Source organism: Dysidea avara, chromosome 3 (assembly GCF_963678975.1).
Source record: "Dysidea avara chromosome 3, odDysAvar1.4, whole genome shotgun sequence".
Taxonomy (NCBI): Eukaryota; Metazoa; Porifera; class Demospongiae; order Dictyoceratida; family Dysideidae; genus Dysidea; species Dysidea avara.
In genome coordinates, this window is record NC_089274.1 from 26,134,483 (window position 1) to 26,146,881 (window position 12,399).

Sequence of the window (12,399 nt, forward strand, 5' to 3'; positions counted from 1 at the left end):
ATAAAAAGTTGCACAAAACCATGTTCCTTTTTTTCAGGCTGCAAAAAATAACACACGACTTGATAGCACTGCTGACCCATGAGCAGACACTATTTCAAGATGGCTTTTACTAAGCCTGTCAGTATGCAAGAATAACCGGAAAATAATGGAAGAATACGGAATATTTAGAGCTGACAGTAACTAGATGCGGGCGGTGGACGGGAAACAGAGAATTTATTTGGAGTGGCCTTACTTATCTATAATGACGATAAGCGGTTTGGAGATGCCGCTGAATAGATCACGTGTGAAGTGTCAGCTACGAGCCTACGTAAAGCTAGTCTCGTGCCCAGCCGGGCTCGCGCTAATGCGTGTTTGCGCATTAGCGCGAGCCCGGCTGGGCACGAGACTAACGTAAAGCATGTTGTAAATTACCTCAAGAATATTTTAAGCACGTGACACTCAGATGCCGGGACTGAGATCATCATTGCGGGTTTAAATGGCTCAGCAAATTGTTACGATCAGTGAAAATTGTTTCCTTTACTGCGTGAGTGCATAAATAAATATGTGCATAGTGTGTAATCTAGTTATCGTGCTGCATGCCGGTTTAATATCGCGGTCCGGTATGTTGCGCGGTATCATTTGCTAAGCTGGACTATATAGCACTTAAAGCACAGATCAGAGGGCCTTACATCACGTACATGTGGCTCTAGCACTAATTACAGTTTAAACTATTCAGAAGCCTAAGTGACAGTATTCAATGCTGAAACTGAAGGTGTTTTGTGTTTACAGGGTCTGTGAGCTACGCCCATCCGCAATTCATTTTATTAAGGCCGTTGCTATTGCCACCGGTGAACTAGAAAAAATAAACTTAGACTGTAAAACGAAAAAAAAAAAGTTTGGTTAAAGCGGGTCCCCGACCCCAGACCCTCCACACTTGAGTCACGGCGCCTATACCACTGAGCCACCGCTGCCAGCTACGGCTTCTTTTGTTTTATAAATGCAACTATAGCAAACCACAAAGGTGTACTATATTACTAAAGAACAAGGAACCAAAGCTGAACCCGAGCTGAACCCGACCCTAACCTAACGTTAACACTACTTTTCGCATCCCATAAAGTCGAATGGTCGGGGCAACTACTTGACGCTTCCCCTAAAGTCGAATGCTCGGGGAACTACTAGACGCGTGCCCTAAAGTCGAATGCTTGGGGCATACACATCCGGGTGTCAATAGCTAGTGGGTGGTTCCATAGATTATAGACACACCCCATGGTGGTTCTTACTGACACCGGTATACCGGTGGATATAGACACTCCGTTTTATTAACAGCATTAATTTAGCGGACAGTTATGCACCTATCAATGTCAAGCCCCACCTATCCCAGATCGGGCAGAGTTGGGGATTTGCAAATGCGAGAATGCAAATTCCCCACCCCTGGGGACAACTTTGAGTTACGAATCCCCTACTAATTATCCTGGGAATCACAACAGTATGGAAAAGTACGGATATTCGTGTTGCAAATGCCCCTACCCTGGGGACGAGCTTGGGTGACAAATCTCCTACAAATCCCCACCTGCTGCCCGACCTGGGGTAGGTGGAGCGTGACATTGATAGATGCATTATTGCTAGTCACTTATTTATATATAATACACTACAATAGTAGTGTATAGTAGGGACCACAAAGGAGTAGGCGTGGCCCACGAAATAATATCACCCAAAAAACAGCCTCAATTTCCCCTAACGACGATCAGGCAACATTGGTTAGGTGAAACTACGCCCAAACAAGCTTTCAGATCGACCCGAAATGCTTTCAACAAGTTGCTACAGAATTTTAAAAATTATTTAACGGAATTTTCTACTGACTGAGTAAGTAATGCGCCTATCATTGTAATGCCCGACTACCACTGATACGGGCTGAGGGTGGGGAAAGGTCGGGGATGGTGGGGGAATTGATCGCTAAATTTCCCGGGGATTTGTCTTCGCTAAAGAAATTCACTCAGACAGCGAAGATGTGTGCTTTCAGTTTAGGAAATAGTGTCTTGGGTGCTAGCTATTACGTTCAGACTATCCACTTGAACTAACTCATCACTATAGACCAACACCACACGACCGTACAAATCCCCTCCTAGCCCCAGTATTCCTGGGGTCTACAGGCCGAGACTTGGTCGGGGTTTGTATCGCCAGTATTCCCCCAGTAGGTGGGGAATTGTAATTTTCAGAAATGCAAATCCCCACTTTTCCCCACCTCAGCCCGTATTAGTGGTAGTCGGGGATTACATTGATAGGTGCATAACTGACTGACTGATGCCTTCAGACAAGTGTAACTCGATAACGGCTAAGGCTACGGGCTTGATTTTTTTCACTGTTCGACATCGCTTCGTCCCGACAGGTGCCTTTTGGCATACCGCAGTACGTACAATGCATTCTTCATGGACTTACCAGTGTCCTCCTTTGTGTCCCATTCATCTTTGCTGACAGCGAAAAGTGTCAATTTGGCGATAGCATGTGATGGCTTCCCTTCACGTAACGGAAATCGTTTGTATTTTTCATAGCGGCTATTTTGATAGCAGAGGTGCTTGTCAGACAGTTCTTGATTCGTACTGTTGTGTAATGGGTTGGACACAGCCAACAATGAAGCGTAATGGATACTTCACCTTTCATACGATAATTGATATAACTGGGGCGCGCGGCATCATTTCTTTCGGAATGCGTCTTGGTGTGCAGAGGTGCTTTTCGAACAGTTCTTGATTCAAAAATGCTGCATAACGAGTTGAATATAGCTGACAACGAAGTGTAATGGATACTTCACACACGCACACAAGTGGCTTATGACCTTTAATCCAATTAAATGTGAATTCCTACGAATAACAAACAAGATAAACATCATACCATTTACTTACCACATTGACAACTCTACAATCCGAGAAGTCACTCATGCTAAATATCTAGGTGTAGTCATTGATCAACATCTTAACTAGAACGAACACACAAAACAAGCTGCTAGTAAAGCCACCAGAATTAATGCATTCCTACATCGTAATCTTTATCAATGCCCTCCCACAATTAAATGTAATATTTATAAAGCAATGGTTCGCCCTATTATGGAGTATGCTTCTTCAGTCTGGGGCCCACACACATGTGTTAACATTAATCTGTACAGAGATCTGCCACAAGAATGTGCTATAAAGACTTTTCTAGATTCTCCAGTGTTTCCACAATGTTAACTGATCTTAATCTACCCACCCTGCAGAGCAGAAGGAAAAAAATGAAATTACAAATGCTGTATAAAATCATTCATCATTTAGCTGATATTCCAGACGATTGTTTAACTCCCGTTCCCTCCTTTTTATGAAGTGGCTATTTTAATCAACTAAATACTAGAGTGGACAGTTTTAAATTTTCCTTCTTCCCTTCAGTGATTAAACTATGGAATAATCTACTCCAGAACATTGTTAACGCTCCCACATACACTGAGTTTTGTAATGATTTGGACACTTTTATAATTACACCTGTGCATTATAATCATACATGATTCCTGCACAGTACACAATGTAATAATAATAATAATAACTTCACTCTTCAGACGATAATTGGGGCGCGCGGTGCCATTTCAAATGCGGTATGCGTGGGTTTACCAGTCATAATAATTATTTACAAAAAAGTTAACAAACAAGTACCAAGAAAAATTTGGAATTTTCAACTAAAGTAGGGACCATAGCACATTGATAAAAAGTACTGAAACAAGCTGGAGTAGTGCACGATATTAAATCATAGTAAAACAATAAGTGTTATATCCCTACTGTGCTCAAGATATCATATATAATGGAAATGCACAGTAGGGATATAACACTTCTTATTGTTTTACTGTGATTTAATATTGTGCACTACTCCAGTTTGTTTCAGTACTTTTTATCGATGTGCTATGGTCCCTACTCTAGTTGAAAATTCCAAATTTTTCTTGGTACTTGTATATAATAGCTATGAAGATGATTATTTAAATGTAATGCTGGTGATGAGAGTGCATTGTTTTTGAATACATGCATAGAATGCGTGCACATGCAGACAGCAACAGATCAGATTCATACAATTACGCAGTTGACAGCTTCCATTCAACCAGATCTTAGATGCAAACTACTAATGAAACTTACTGATATAGAAGTGTTCAATGATAATATTAAGCCGTTATATCACAGATATTAGAGTACTCTAATATATGTTACCATGCAGCTCCCAAAAATTGATCAGGCGACTTAAAATTTTTGTTTGAAAAAAAATTGCACATTTGACTTATAACATACAGTACATGGACAATAATAGTTGAGATATAAAAAAAAGTTAGAGCATCTTGATAAGAATAGCTACATACAGCATTAAAAATTAATCGATTGTGCAATTCATTCAGCAAAAAAATGACCCAGGCAGAGAACTAGAAACATATAATTAACTTTTTGTGGCCTAATATGTCTCGTCATTACTTTATGTAGTTGTATATAACTTAAAGTGAAAATTGTATACATGTAATTTCAGGGCATAGTGCTTGCCTGTAGCTGGCACTTGGTAAAATTGCATGATTTTAAAATGACTGAGTGTATGATAAAAGTATATTATTTTAACGTTAATTTGATGTGATAATATCAAACTCTCTCTGCAGTGTTCATCACCGTATAGCATTACATTTCCAAAAGAATATCAACTTCCTCAATCTAAAAAGTATTACGTATTGATTGGAATTCCAGACAAGGCACCTGAAAACATCCCAGTTGAAGTCATTGGAGCCAATGAACTCTTTGTAAAGAAATCACCAAGTACGTTAGTAAATAATAAAAAATAAGTATGCAGATAGTCAAATTTTATTTATCATGACAGTGGCATACAAAATAATAATACAGCCATATCAATAGGTAAGACACATATATGACTGGTTTTGAGAGTCAAGGGTAGCATGACTGTTTTATTAGAATCACTGACTGCTATCTCGATCTTTTTCTACTGATATATTTGTAATTACCTCAATGGTGTGTTCCTTAGTATACCTACATTTCCTTTCTGTCTGCAGAGCTTGATTATCCTTATAAGGTGCATGCAAGTGTTCAAGATGATTGTAATGAGAAGATAGCAGAGTTCTCTTTGGATCTACTATCTCCAGTTGATTATGTGTTTAGGAAGTTGTCATTAGAAAGCTGTGGTAAGCTTACAGCATGAGGTTAATTAGACACAATTGCACTCTGCTGTGTGTTAAATTGTTTTGCATGCATTTTCTGATGAAAACTTTATCTACTGAAAGATTCAGTTGACAAAGCACTTGAGGAGAAGATGTCTAGTGCTGTACTAGCAATGTCATTATCATACTATCTTGTGATGGAGGAACAAGTTGGAAAGAACACCAAAATGGATGAGATATTGTCATCACTTCTCAGATGTTCTAGTTCTGGAAAAGCAATATACAAAACTGCTCTACGGTCACTTCAAGGTGAGCATATTTACCACCTGAGCAATATGCAGTGAAATAGCAATTTGCTAACAGGAGCTAACAATGGAAGACAGATCAAGGAATTTTGCGAGCGTAACCATTTAAACCTGCTATTACAGGTGAGTACTATAGTTCTATGTATAGACTATTAATGAATTTAGCTTCAAGACATTAAATGAGTATTATAGTTAACATAAAGTTATCTATTATCTTATTCTTTTATGATAATTGTGATCATTTCAAATGTGGTGGTGGCTGTGAATGTCAAAAAATCGGGGAGGAAAACTTTGGGGATGAAAGATACGCAATGGAGTTTAAAGCATCTCAGAGTTCAGTAGTTCTAAGATAGTACTGTAAACTATTTTCATTGTATACATTTAAATTATGGTTAAAAGTAATATAGAGTGCACTATTAGAGTATCCTGATCTTTTGTTACAAGAATTGACTAATAAAAGTGTGTGTTGTGTGTGTGTGTGTGTGTGTGCATGTGTGTGTATGGGGGGAAGCAGTCTTTGTTCTGTAATTTAACAATGTGCATAATGTGCTATAATAATGATTAAGAATTTAATCTACTCATTAAAGTATGCTGATAACCGAGTGTGTCCATTCTAATAGTCTGATTGCTTTGCATCACCATATGCATACGTGGATTTAATCAGCTATAGAAAATGTTTATAATTCTGTAAGCATTTCGCACACCCTGTACTACTGCACAATTGGTAATAAATTCAGAACAAGCGATCACTAATATACATGCTTTGTACATATACACACTTACCTACTAATGCATATCTTGGCCAGCCGTTATCATTTTTTTGTTACTGGAGTTGGGAGATAATTGACCAATGCGATGAATAGCCCTTTACAGTGGTCCCTCTATTATCTGAACTCATTGGTCTTGAGTGCATTCAGATAATCGGAAAGTAGAAGCCCATTCAATTACTCTAATAGAACACACATTTTAGAGAAAATACTCTACTAGAACAGTCACCTTCACAGTTCAGATAACAGAAAGTTCAGATAACTGATGGCTGGATAACGGAGGGATCACTGTATTTGTTCCACTATTGAATTGTTTATGTCAATATAGCGTAAGCGATCGATTGTCGACCAGCATCCGCTTACCTTCGGCGGTGCCCGTACTATACCAGGCGCACTACGATTTATTAGTTTTACAATACCTTTAGTACAAGCATAGTCTCTGCCTGTACTTAAACAACAGTTTCTACGTGACAAAAAGTAGTGACAAGCGATTTCCTTTCTCTCCATTTGTTTCCATTTTCGACCACGGATATATTAAGTCGACCGCTATACATTTTCCAATATCTCAATGTCGACCACCCTGGTTTTCCCCTTTGCCATAGTAATTACATGTACGGAGTTTTACTATTATTCATACTATGGTGTTCTATAAATAGTAAGGTGTAAGTCCATATATAGTGTTACTAAAAATAGTGTTGTGTTAATATTGTATTCTAGAGTTTTCGGGAGTCAGCTGTTGTGTGAACGCGAAGGAGACCTTCGCCTTCGTTCAGATGATCTTTCATCGCCAGATTAACGCAGCTACTATGAATTAATTAAGTGTAATAGTCGCTATAACCACTTCCTTTTATTTGAGGCTCCCCACAGCGTGATTCCCGGCCTTGTTAAGCTTCCTGTATCCCATTTCCATTCAGATTGTCACAACCGCAGCACATGTTGACATTAATTAAGCAGTGTGTTTTTATTATAATGTTATAAACAATATGTACAACATGTATCAATGGAGTATTCTAACACAAGAGTGTAGGGTAAGCAATACTACATGAGTAGGGTTCCACAGGCATAACAAACGTACACACCATCACAATTTTCAAGGCAATCGGTGTGGCTCCACACATTGCAATCTTCATTGGTACACCTCAGCCACTCGACTTGTTCTGGGTCCTCTTCGTGCAGCCCAAAGCAAACAGCACATTCATCCTCTGAAATCTCACGATGCTGAATACCACTTTCAGGACAATTGTCCTCTCGTTGCCGTTTCGCTGCTCTCTGACTGTGTGATGATGCGTTTTGCCTTTTTGATCCAGAATTGTTTCTTTCGTCCAACCTTCTTTGCTTTTCAGCCTTCTTCTGCTCTCTATCCTGCACTTTGCGCTTCTTTTCTTCATCTCGAAGAACTTTCTTTGCCTCTCTTTCTTTTTTCTTTTTGTCTTTTAAGTCTATTTCTTCTTGCTTCTTACGGACTTTCTCTTCCAGCATAGCAATAGATTTTGCACTAGTCAAAACCCGGGCACAGCTCTTTGGTTTCGATTTCCTTTGTGTAGGAGTTGGATATACGAGGAGCTCTGAAAAAGGAGATCTTGCAGTTGTAGAGCTAGTAGCAGTACCCACGGTGCTTGTAGAGCCAGTAGCAGTACCCACGGTGCTTGTAGAGCCAGTAGACATACTCACGATGCTTGTAGAGTCAGTAGCAGTACCCACGGTGCTTGTAGAGCCAGTAGCCATACCCACGGTGCTTGTAGAGCCAGTAGCAGTACCCACGGTGCTTGTAGAGCCAGTAGCAGTACCCACAGTGCTTGTAGAGCCAGTAGCGATACCCATGGTGCTTGTAGAGCCAGTAGCAGTACCCACGGTCACAACATCAGCATCCAAAATCTCTACAGCACCAAAGTAAGCATGTACATACATAATCACACAGAATGCAAAGTTGTACTAACCAGGAGGGAGATGGTCAGGATGATACATCCGCATCCACTGCACATAAGCTGGATCTGTATAGATGTTGTACCCATTCTCAAATCGTCTTTCAAATTTCTTGACCGTCTCTGCCAAAAAGGTGACTGGTTTAGCTGGATTAAATGGGCAAACACTTGTAGTGCGGAAGCCCGTAGCAGTACCCACTGTGCTTGTAGAGTCAGTAGCAGTACCCACGGTGCTCGTAGAGTCAGTAGCAGTACCCACGGTGCTTGTAGAGTCAGTAGCAGTACCCACGGTGCTTGTAGAGTCAGTAGCAGTACCCATGGTGCTTGTAGAGTCAGTAGCAGTACCCACGGTGCTTGTAGAGCCAGTAGCAGTACCCACGGTCACAACATCAGCATCCAAAATCTCTACAGCACCAAAGTAAACATGTACATATATAATCACACAGAATGCAAAGTTGTACTAACCAGGAGGGAGATGGTCAGGATGATACATCCGCATCCACTGCACATAAGCTGGATCTGTATAGATGTTGTACCCATTCTCAAATCGTCTTTCAAATTTCTTGACCGTCTCCACCGAAAAGGTGACTGGTTTAGCCGGACTCTTACTGATAGTAGACTCGTCTGTTTCTTTCTGCTTGGGAAATTTGCTCAAGATTGCATCTGGGTTAAATGGGCAAACACCAGTGGTGCGGAAACCTGATGAAATGTTATTAATGGTCATACTCTTGGACCATGCTTCTGAAAACAAAGACGAAAAGTGAAACTTAGTAATGACCCGACTAGGATTAGCAAATAAATATCTGCGACACACATCAACCCAATGGGTCTTCAGTGGCTTAAAACAACTGGTGTCAAGTGGTTGACTGTCGGCAGTGGTGTGGGGAGGAAGACAAAATATTATGACATCTTCCTCAGCAGCTGTTTTGACCAAGTCTAGAGTGTAATGAGACGAGTGGCCATCGAGTAACAATAATAAAGGTCTACTGGAAACAGCATGCTTCAGAAAATGCTCTGAAACCCACTCTCTAAAAAGCTCTTGGTCCATCCATCCCGATGGTGACATTCCATAAAGAGTAGCAGGGACCTCTCCTTTAGCTAAGGCACTGTTGAAATGCTTTCCTGAAAACACTACCATTGGAGGTATGGTTTGCCCTGCAGCGTTGGCACAGGCAAGGATTGTTATTTGAGTCTTAGTTCCTGATGTGCACTGTCTCACCTTCTTTGTGCCTTTGGCTGCAACAATTCTCGGCAGTTTGTACTCCAAGGGTATGCCAGACTCATCACAATTATAAATCTGAGCTGGTTTGTCTTTCAGGCCGTGCTTAGTTAGTGTTTCATCGAGAAGATCAAAGTACGACTCAAAAACTGTACGGTCATCTGGTCACGCACCAAAGGAAAAGAATCACCCTTACGGAGTTTGATTTCTGGCCATCTTTTACAGAACTTTACCCACCAGCCCTGGGTAACTCCATTTTCCAGTTTAATGCCCTTCTTCTCCACCATAGCATGAACAATACCCAACACCTCCTTTCTGGTTTTTCCGTACCCCATCTTCGCACAATTCAACAAAAATTCAACCAGCTCCTGTTCTTCCTCTCGGCTCAAGTACGGTTTCGCTCCCATATTGGTGCCATGAATAACTCGCCCGGACAACCTGTCTTTCAATGTTGTCGGTGGTATTTTGTAATCTCGTGCTGCCTCATTAACGCCAAGAATGCTAGACTGTACGGCATTCAATGCGCGTACCATACCATCATCAGTCCATTGTCGTAGTTTCGATGGCCTTTTACTGGCTGGTTTTTGTACATTATTCAGGCGTCTTTCTCTTCGCTTCTTCTTCTTCCTCTTACGCGCCATAGCCTTTTTAATACGCGCCAATTCAAGAGCAGTAAATTTACGGATAACTTCAAGTCATTTCTGTGGTCGACTTTGTAAACATCTGTGGTCGACATAAGATACCGGTCGACATTCGGTCGCTTACGCTAGTGATATATAGTGGATGATAGTAAGAATGAAGGCAAATGATTAAAATCTATTGTATATTCTGTAGGAAGTTAAGAAGGCTCAAGTTGAAGATCTTGATGTTAATAAAGATGATCATGAATATGAAACAGTAACTCATCCATTGACACAAGTAAGCTCTAACCATCTAAGATCTCGTCCAATCTCCAATCGTCCACATTCTGCTTGTATATACCTTTTGTAATAGACACGTGTGAGGTCAAACTCTGAGTATGACTATATATGCTTTGAATTTGATGGGACTCCTCCTCCTTCTCCTTCACAAAGTCATAAGTCACCACCTCCAAGACCACCTCCACCTGATGTAACCTACGGGAATGTACAAACTTCACCTAATGTGAGTGTGTGTGGTTGTTTTATACTTATGATATGCTGAGCATTTGGTGTACATTTATAGCAATGTATGAACACTATACAAAGCAAAATGTGTATATACTACTCACTAAGCAAGTTAAATTTGCTGATAGAATTAATGTGAATTCATTCCTTCAAAATGTTGTGTAAATGTGGTGATAAGTCTTTTTTGTCACTGTAGGTTACTGAAGAAGATCCTTATATAGCAATGCATCCTCGTCAGGTAAATCATACATTATTAAATGACAGGGCTACATTCAGTGGCGATTCTAGACCTGACTTATGGGGGGGGGGGGGGGGGGGGGGGCAAGTAGGGCACAGCATGACTATTGCTGTATGGCTGTAGAATTTCAAGGGGTCTGGGGTAGCAACTCTCAGAGCTGCAGGATTTTTACAATTTGAAGGTTTGAAAACAGCTTAAACTTTATGCTAAAAATAACAATTCAAATCTATACTGCAACTTTTCCCCAAGCTTATTTTTCAGCAGGGCTGGGGGGAAGGGAGGGTGGCCCACTGGCCTCCCCTTATAATTGCCTATGGCTACATTAAAGACATCCTTACTTTTTTACATTACAACTGTGAAAACGTAAGCGTTTTTACTTGCTGTTAAGAACTGTGAAAGAATATCTGATATGTTGCTTTATGTGTTTCTTTCAGGAAACCAACATTGCATTCACAACTGACAGATCTAAGAGTACTAGTGTTCCTGTTAGATCTCCAACAGTTCCTCCCAGAAGACGAAAAGCTAATAGTATAAAATTAAGTCAAGCAAGACCAAGATCAATGGATTCACTGTTGCTGGATCAGTCGGTATTGTGACTGTATAGTGTGTACAATATATGCACATGATTTGAATGCATAATGATGAATGTCATTGAAGATTCTTCTCAGTAGTATCAGTGTATATATGTATATTACGTGTGTTGATCATGCCTTTGAAAACCGACTGGAGGAGGATGTTGTCATCAAACAAACTGCTTCAGTACATATTATGTAGTTACTCACTCATCATTCTGTGTCTCATCTTATGGTTCAAGTCTGGCTTGGCTGTTTGTTTACAGTTTTATTACATTTGTATTGTGTTGATTGCACAATGCACATGGCTGGCTGTACTGTTCATTTTGTTGCATTTGCATTGTATTATTTGCATAGGTTTGTAGAGTGTGTATGGAAGCTACTCATAGTCTTTTAATACATGATTGTGTCATTTGATAGTGGTGTATATGTTATAGTCATGTATATGTATACACGGATAAACACTACTGATAATAAATAATACTTTTCTTGCTAGATTCAGCAGGAAGCCTCCAGTAGTAGTTTATCTGACTCCACAGCATCATCTCCACAACATCTGAGTACCTCACATAAGTTACTTCAAAAACATCAGAAACCAGAGAGGCCACCAAGACCCAAATCACTTGAAGTAGGATTAGACCGCATAGGAAAACCTCAGGGTAAGCCTTACAAATGTCATTTTGTCTATTTTAATTGATTTTACAGCACCTAGGAAAAATATATTGAGTAATCTTGTAACTAGACGAAGCAGCAATAAGACCAATGACTGATGTATTATGGTTGAAATAGAAGGTTCTTGTACCAATTTGCAGATTTTCAGAAACAGTATGCATAACTGACTCTTGCTATTATATTGACCTAAGAAAAAGAAATTAATTATTTGAATGTCTGGCTAGTTAAATGTCCTGTTAATGTTATTTGCATGGCACAGCTTCACACTTCAGTGGATGCATTTGCAGGTATAATTGGTGATGGCATTGGAAGACTTTTACCAACTGAAGAACGTGTAGTTAGAGATGAAATACACATGGTGGTGAACTATTGTGTATATATAGATAAAGCAAACTGTTAGCTAGTGGCTATAGTTTGTTCGA

At 40.0% G+C, this 12,399-nt stretch overlaps 2 protein-coding genes across 2 annotated transcripts; one reads left to right on the forward strand and one right to left on the reverse strand.

The window, feature by feature from the left end:
* The first annotated feature begins 414 nt into the window (after window positions 1-414).
* Window positions 415-12,190, forward strand: LOC136250525 (uncharacterized). The gene is made up of 11 exons (XM_066042744.1): window positions 415-523; window positions 4,628-4,781; window positions 5,033-5,161; window positions 5,261-5,446; window positions 5,501-5,565; window positions 10,185-10,268; window positions 10,344-10,493; window positions 10,692-10,733; window positions 11,168-11,320; window positions 11,802-11,964; window positions 12,011-12,190. Exons 1-11 carry the CDS (start codon window positions 476-478, stop codon window positions 12,073-12,075), a joined length of 1,239 nt encoding a protein of 412 aa, XP_065898816.1. The 5' UTR covers window positions 415-475; the 3' UTR covers window positions 12,076-12,190.
* Window positions 7,152-10,041, reverse strand: LOC136250508 (uncharacterized protein DDB_G0280205-like). The gene is made up of 3 exons (XM_066042725.1): window positions 8,597-10,041; window positions 8,147-8,536; window positions 7,152-8,086 (listed from the first exon to the last, which is right to left on the reverse strand). The coding sequence occupies exons 1-3, from the start codon at window positions 9,267-9,269 to the stop codon at window positions 7,248-7,250; spliced, it is 1,902 nt and encodes a 633-aa protein (XP_065898797.1). The 5' UTR covers window positions 9,270-10,041; the 3' UTR covers window positions 7,152-7,247.
* Window positions 12,191-12,399: the final 209 nt, after the last annotated feature.

What these genes read in the sequence shown, in the direction of transcription:
- LOC136250525 (XM_066042744.1), top strand. Translation starts at nt 476, where the DNA reads ATGGCTCAGCAAATTGTTACGATCAGTGAAAATTGTTTCCTTTACTGC. An exon ending in TGCTCTACGGTCACTTCAAG is followed by an intron (nt 5,447 to 5,500) that starts GTGAGCATATTT and finishes ATTTGCTAACAG; the next exon opens with GAGCTAACAATGGAAGACAG. An exon ending in ATTTAAACCTGCTATTACAG is followed by an intron (nt 5,566 to 10,184) that starts GTGAGTACTATA and finishes TATATTCTGTAG; the next exon opens with GAAGTTAAGAAGGCTCAAGT.
- LOC136250508 (XM_066042725.1), bottom strand. Translation starts at nt 9,269, where the DNA reads ATGGTAGTGTTTTCAGGAAAGCATTTCAACAGTGCCTTAGCTAAAGGA. An exon ending in TCCTGACCATCTCCCTCCTG is followed by an intron (nt 8,537 to 8,596) that starts GTTAGTACAACT and finishes TTGGTGCTGTAG; the next exon opens with AGATTTTGGATGCTGATGTT. An exon ending in TCCTGACCATCTCCCTCCTG is followed by an intron (nt 8,087 to 8,146) that starts GTTAGTACAACT and finishes TTGGTGCTGTAG; the next exon opens with AGATTTTGGATGCTGATGTT.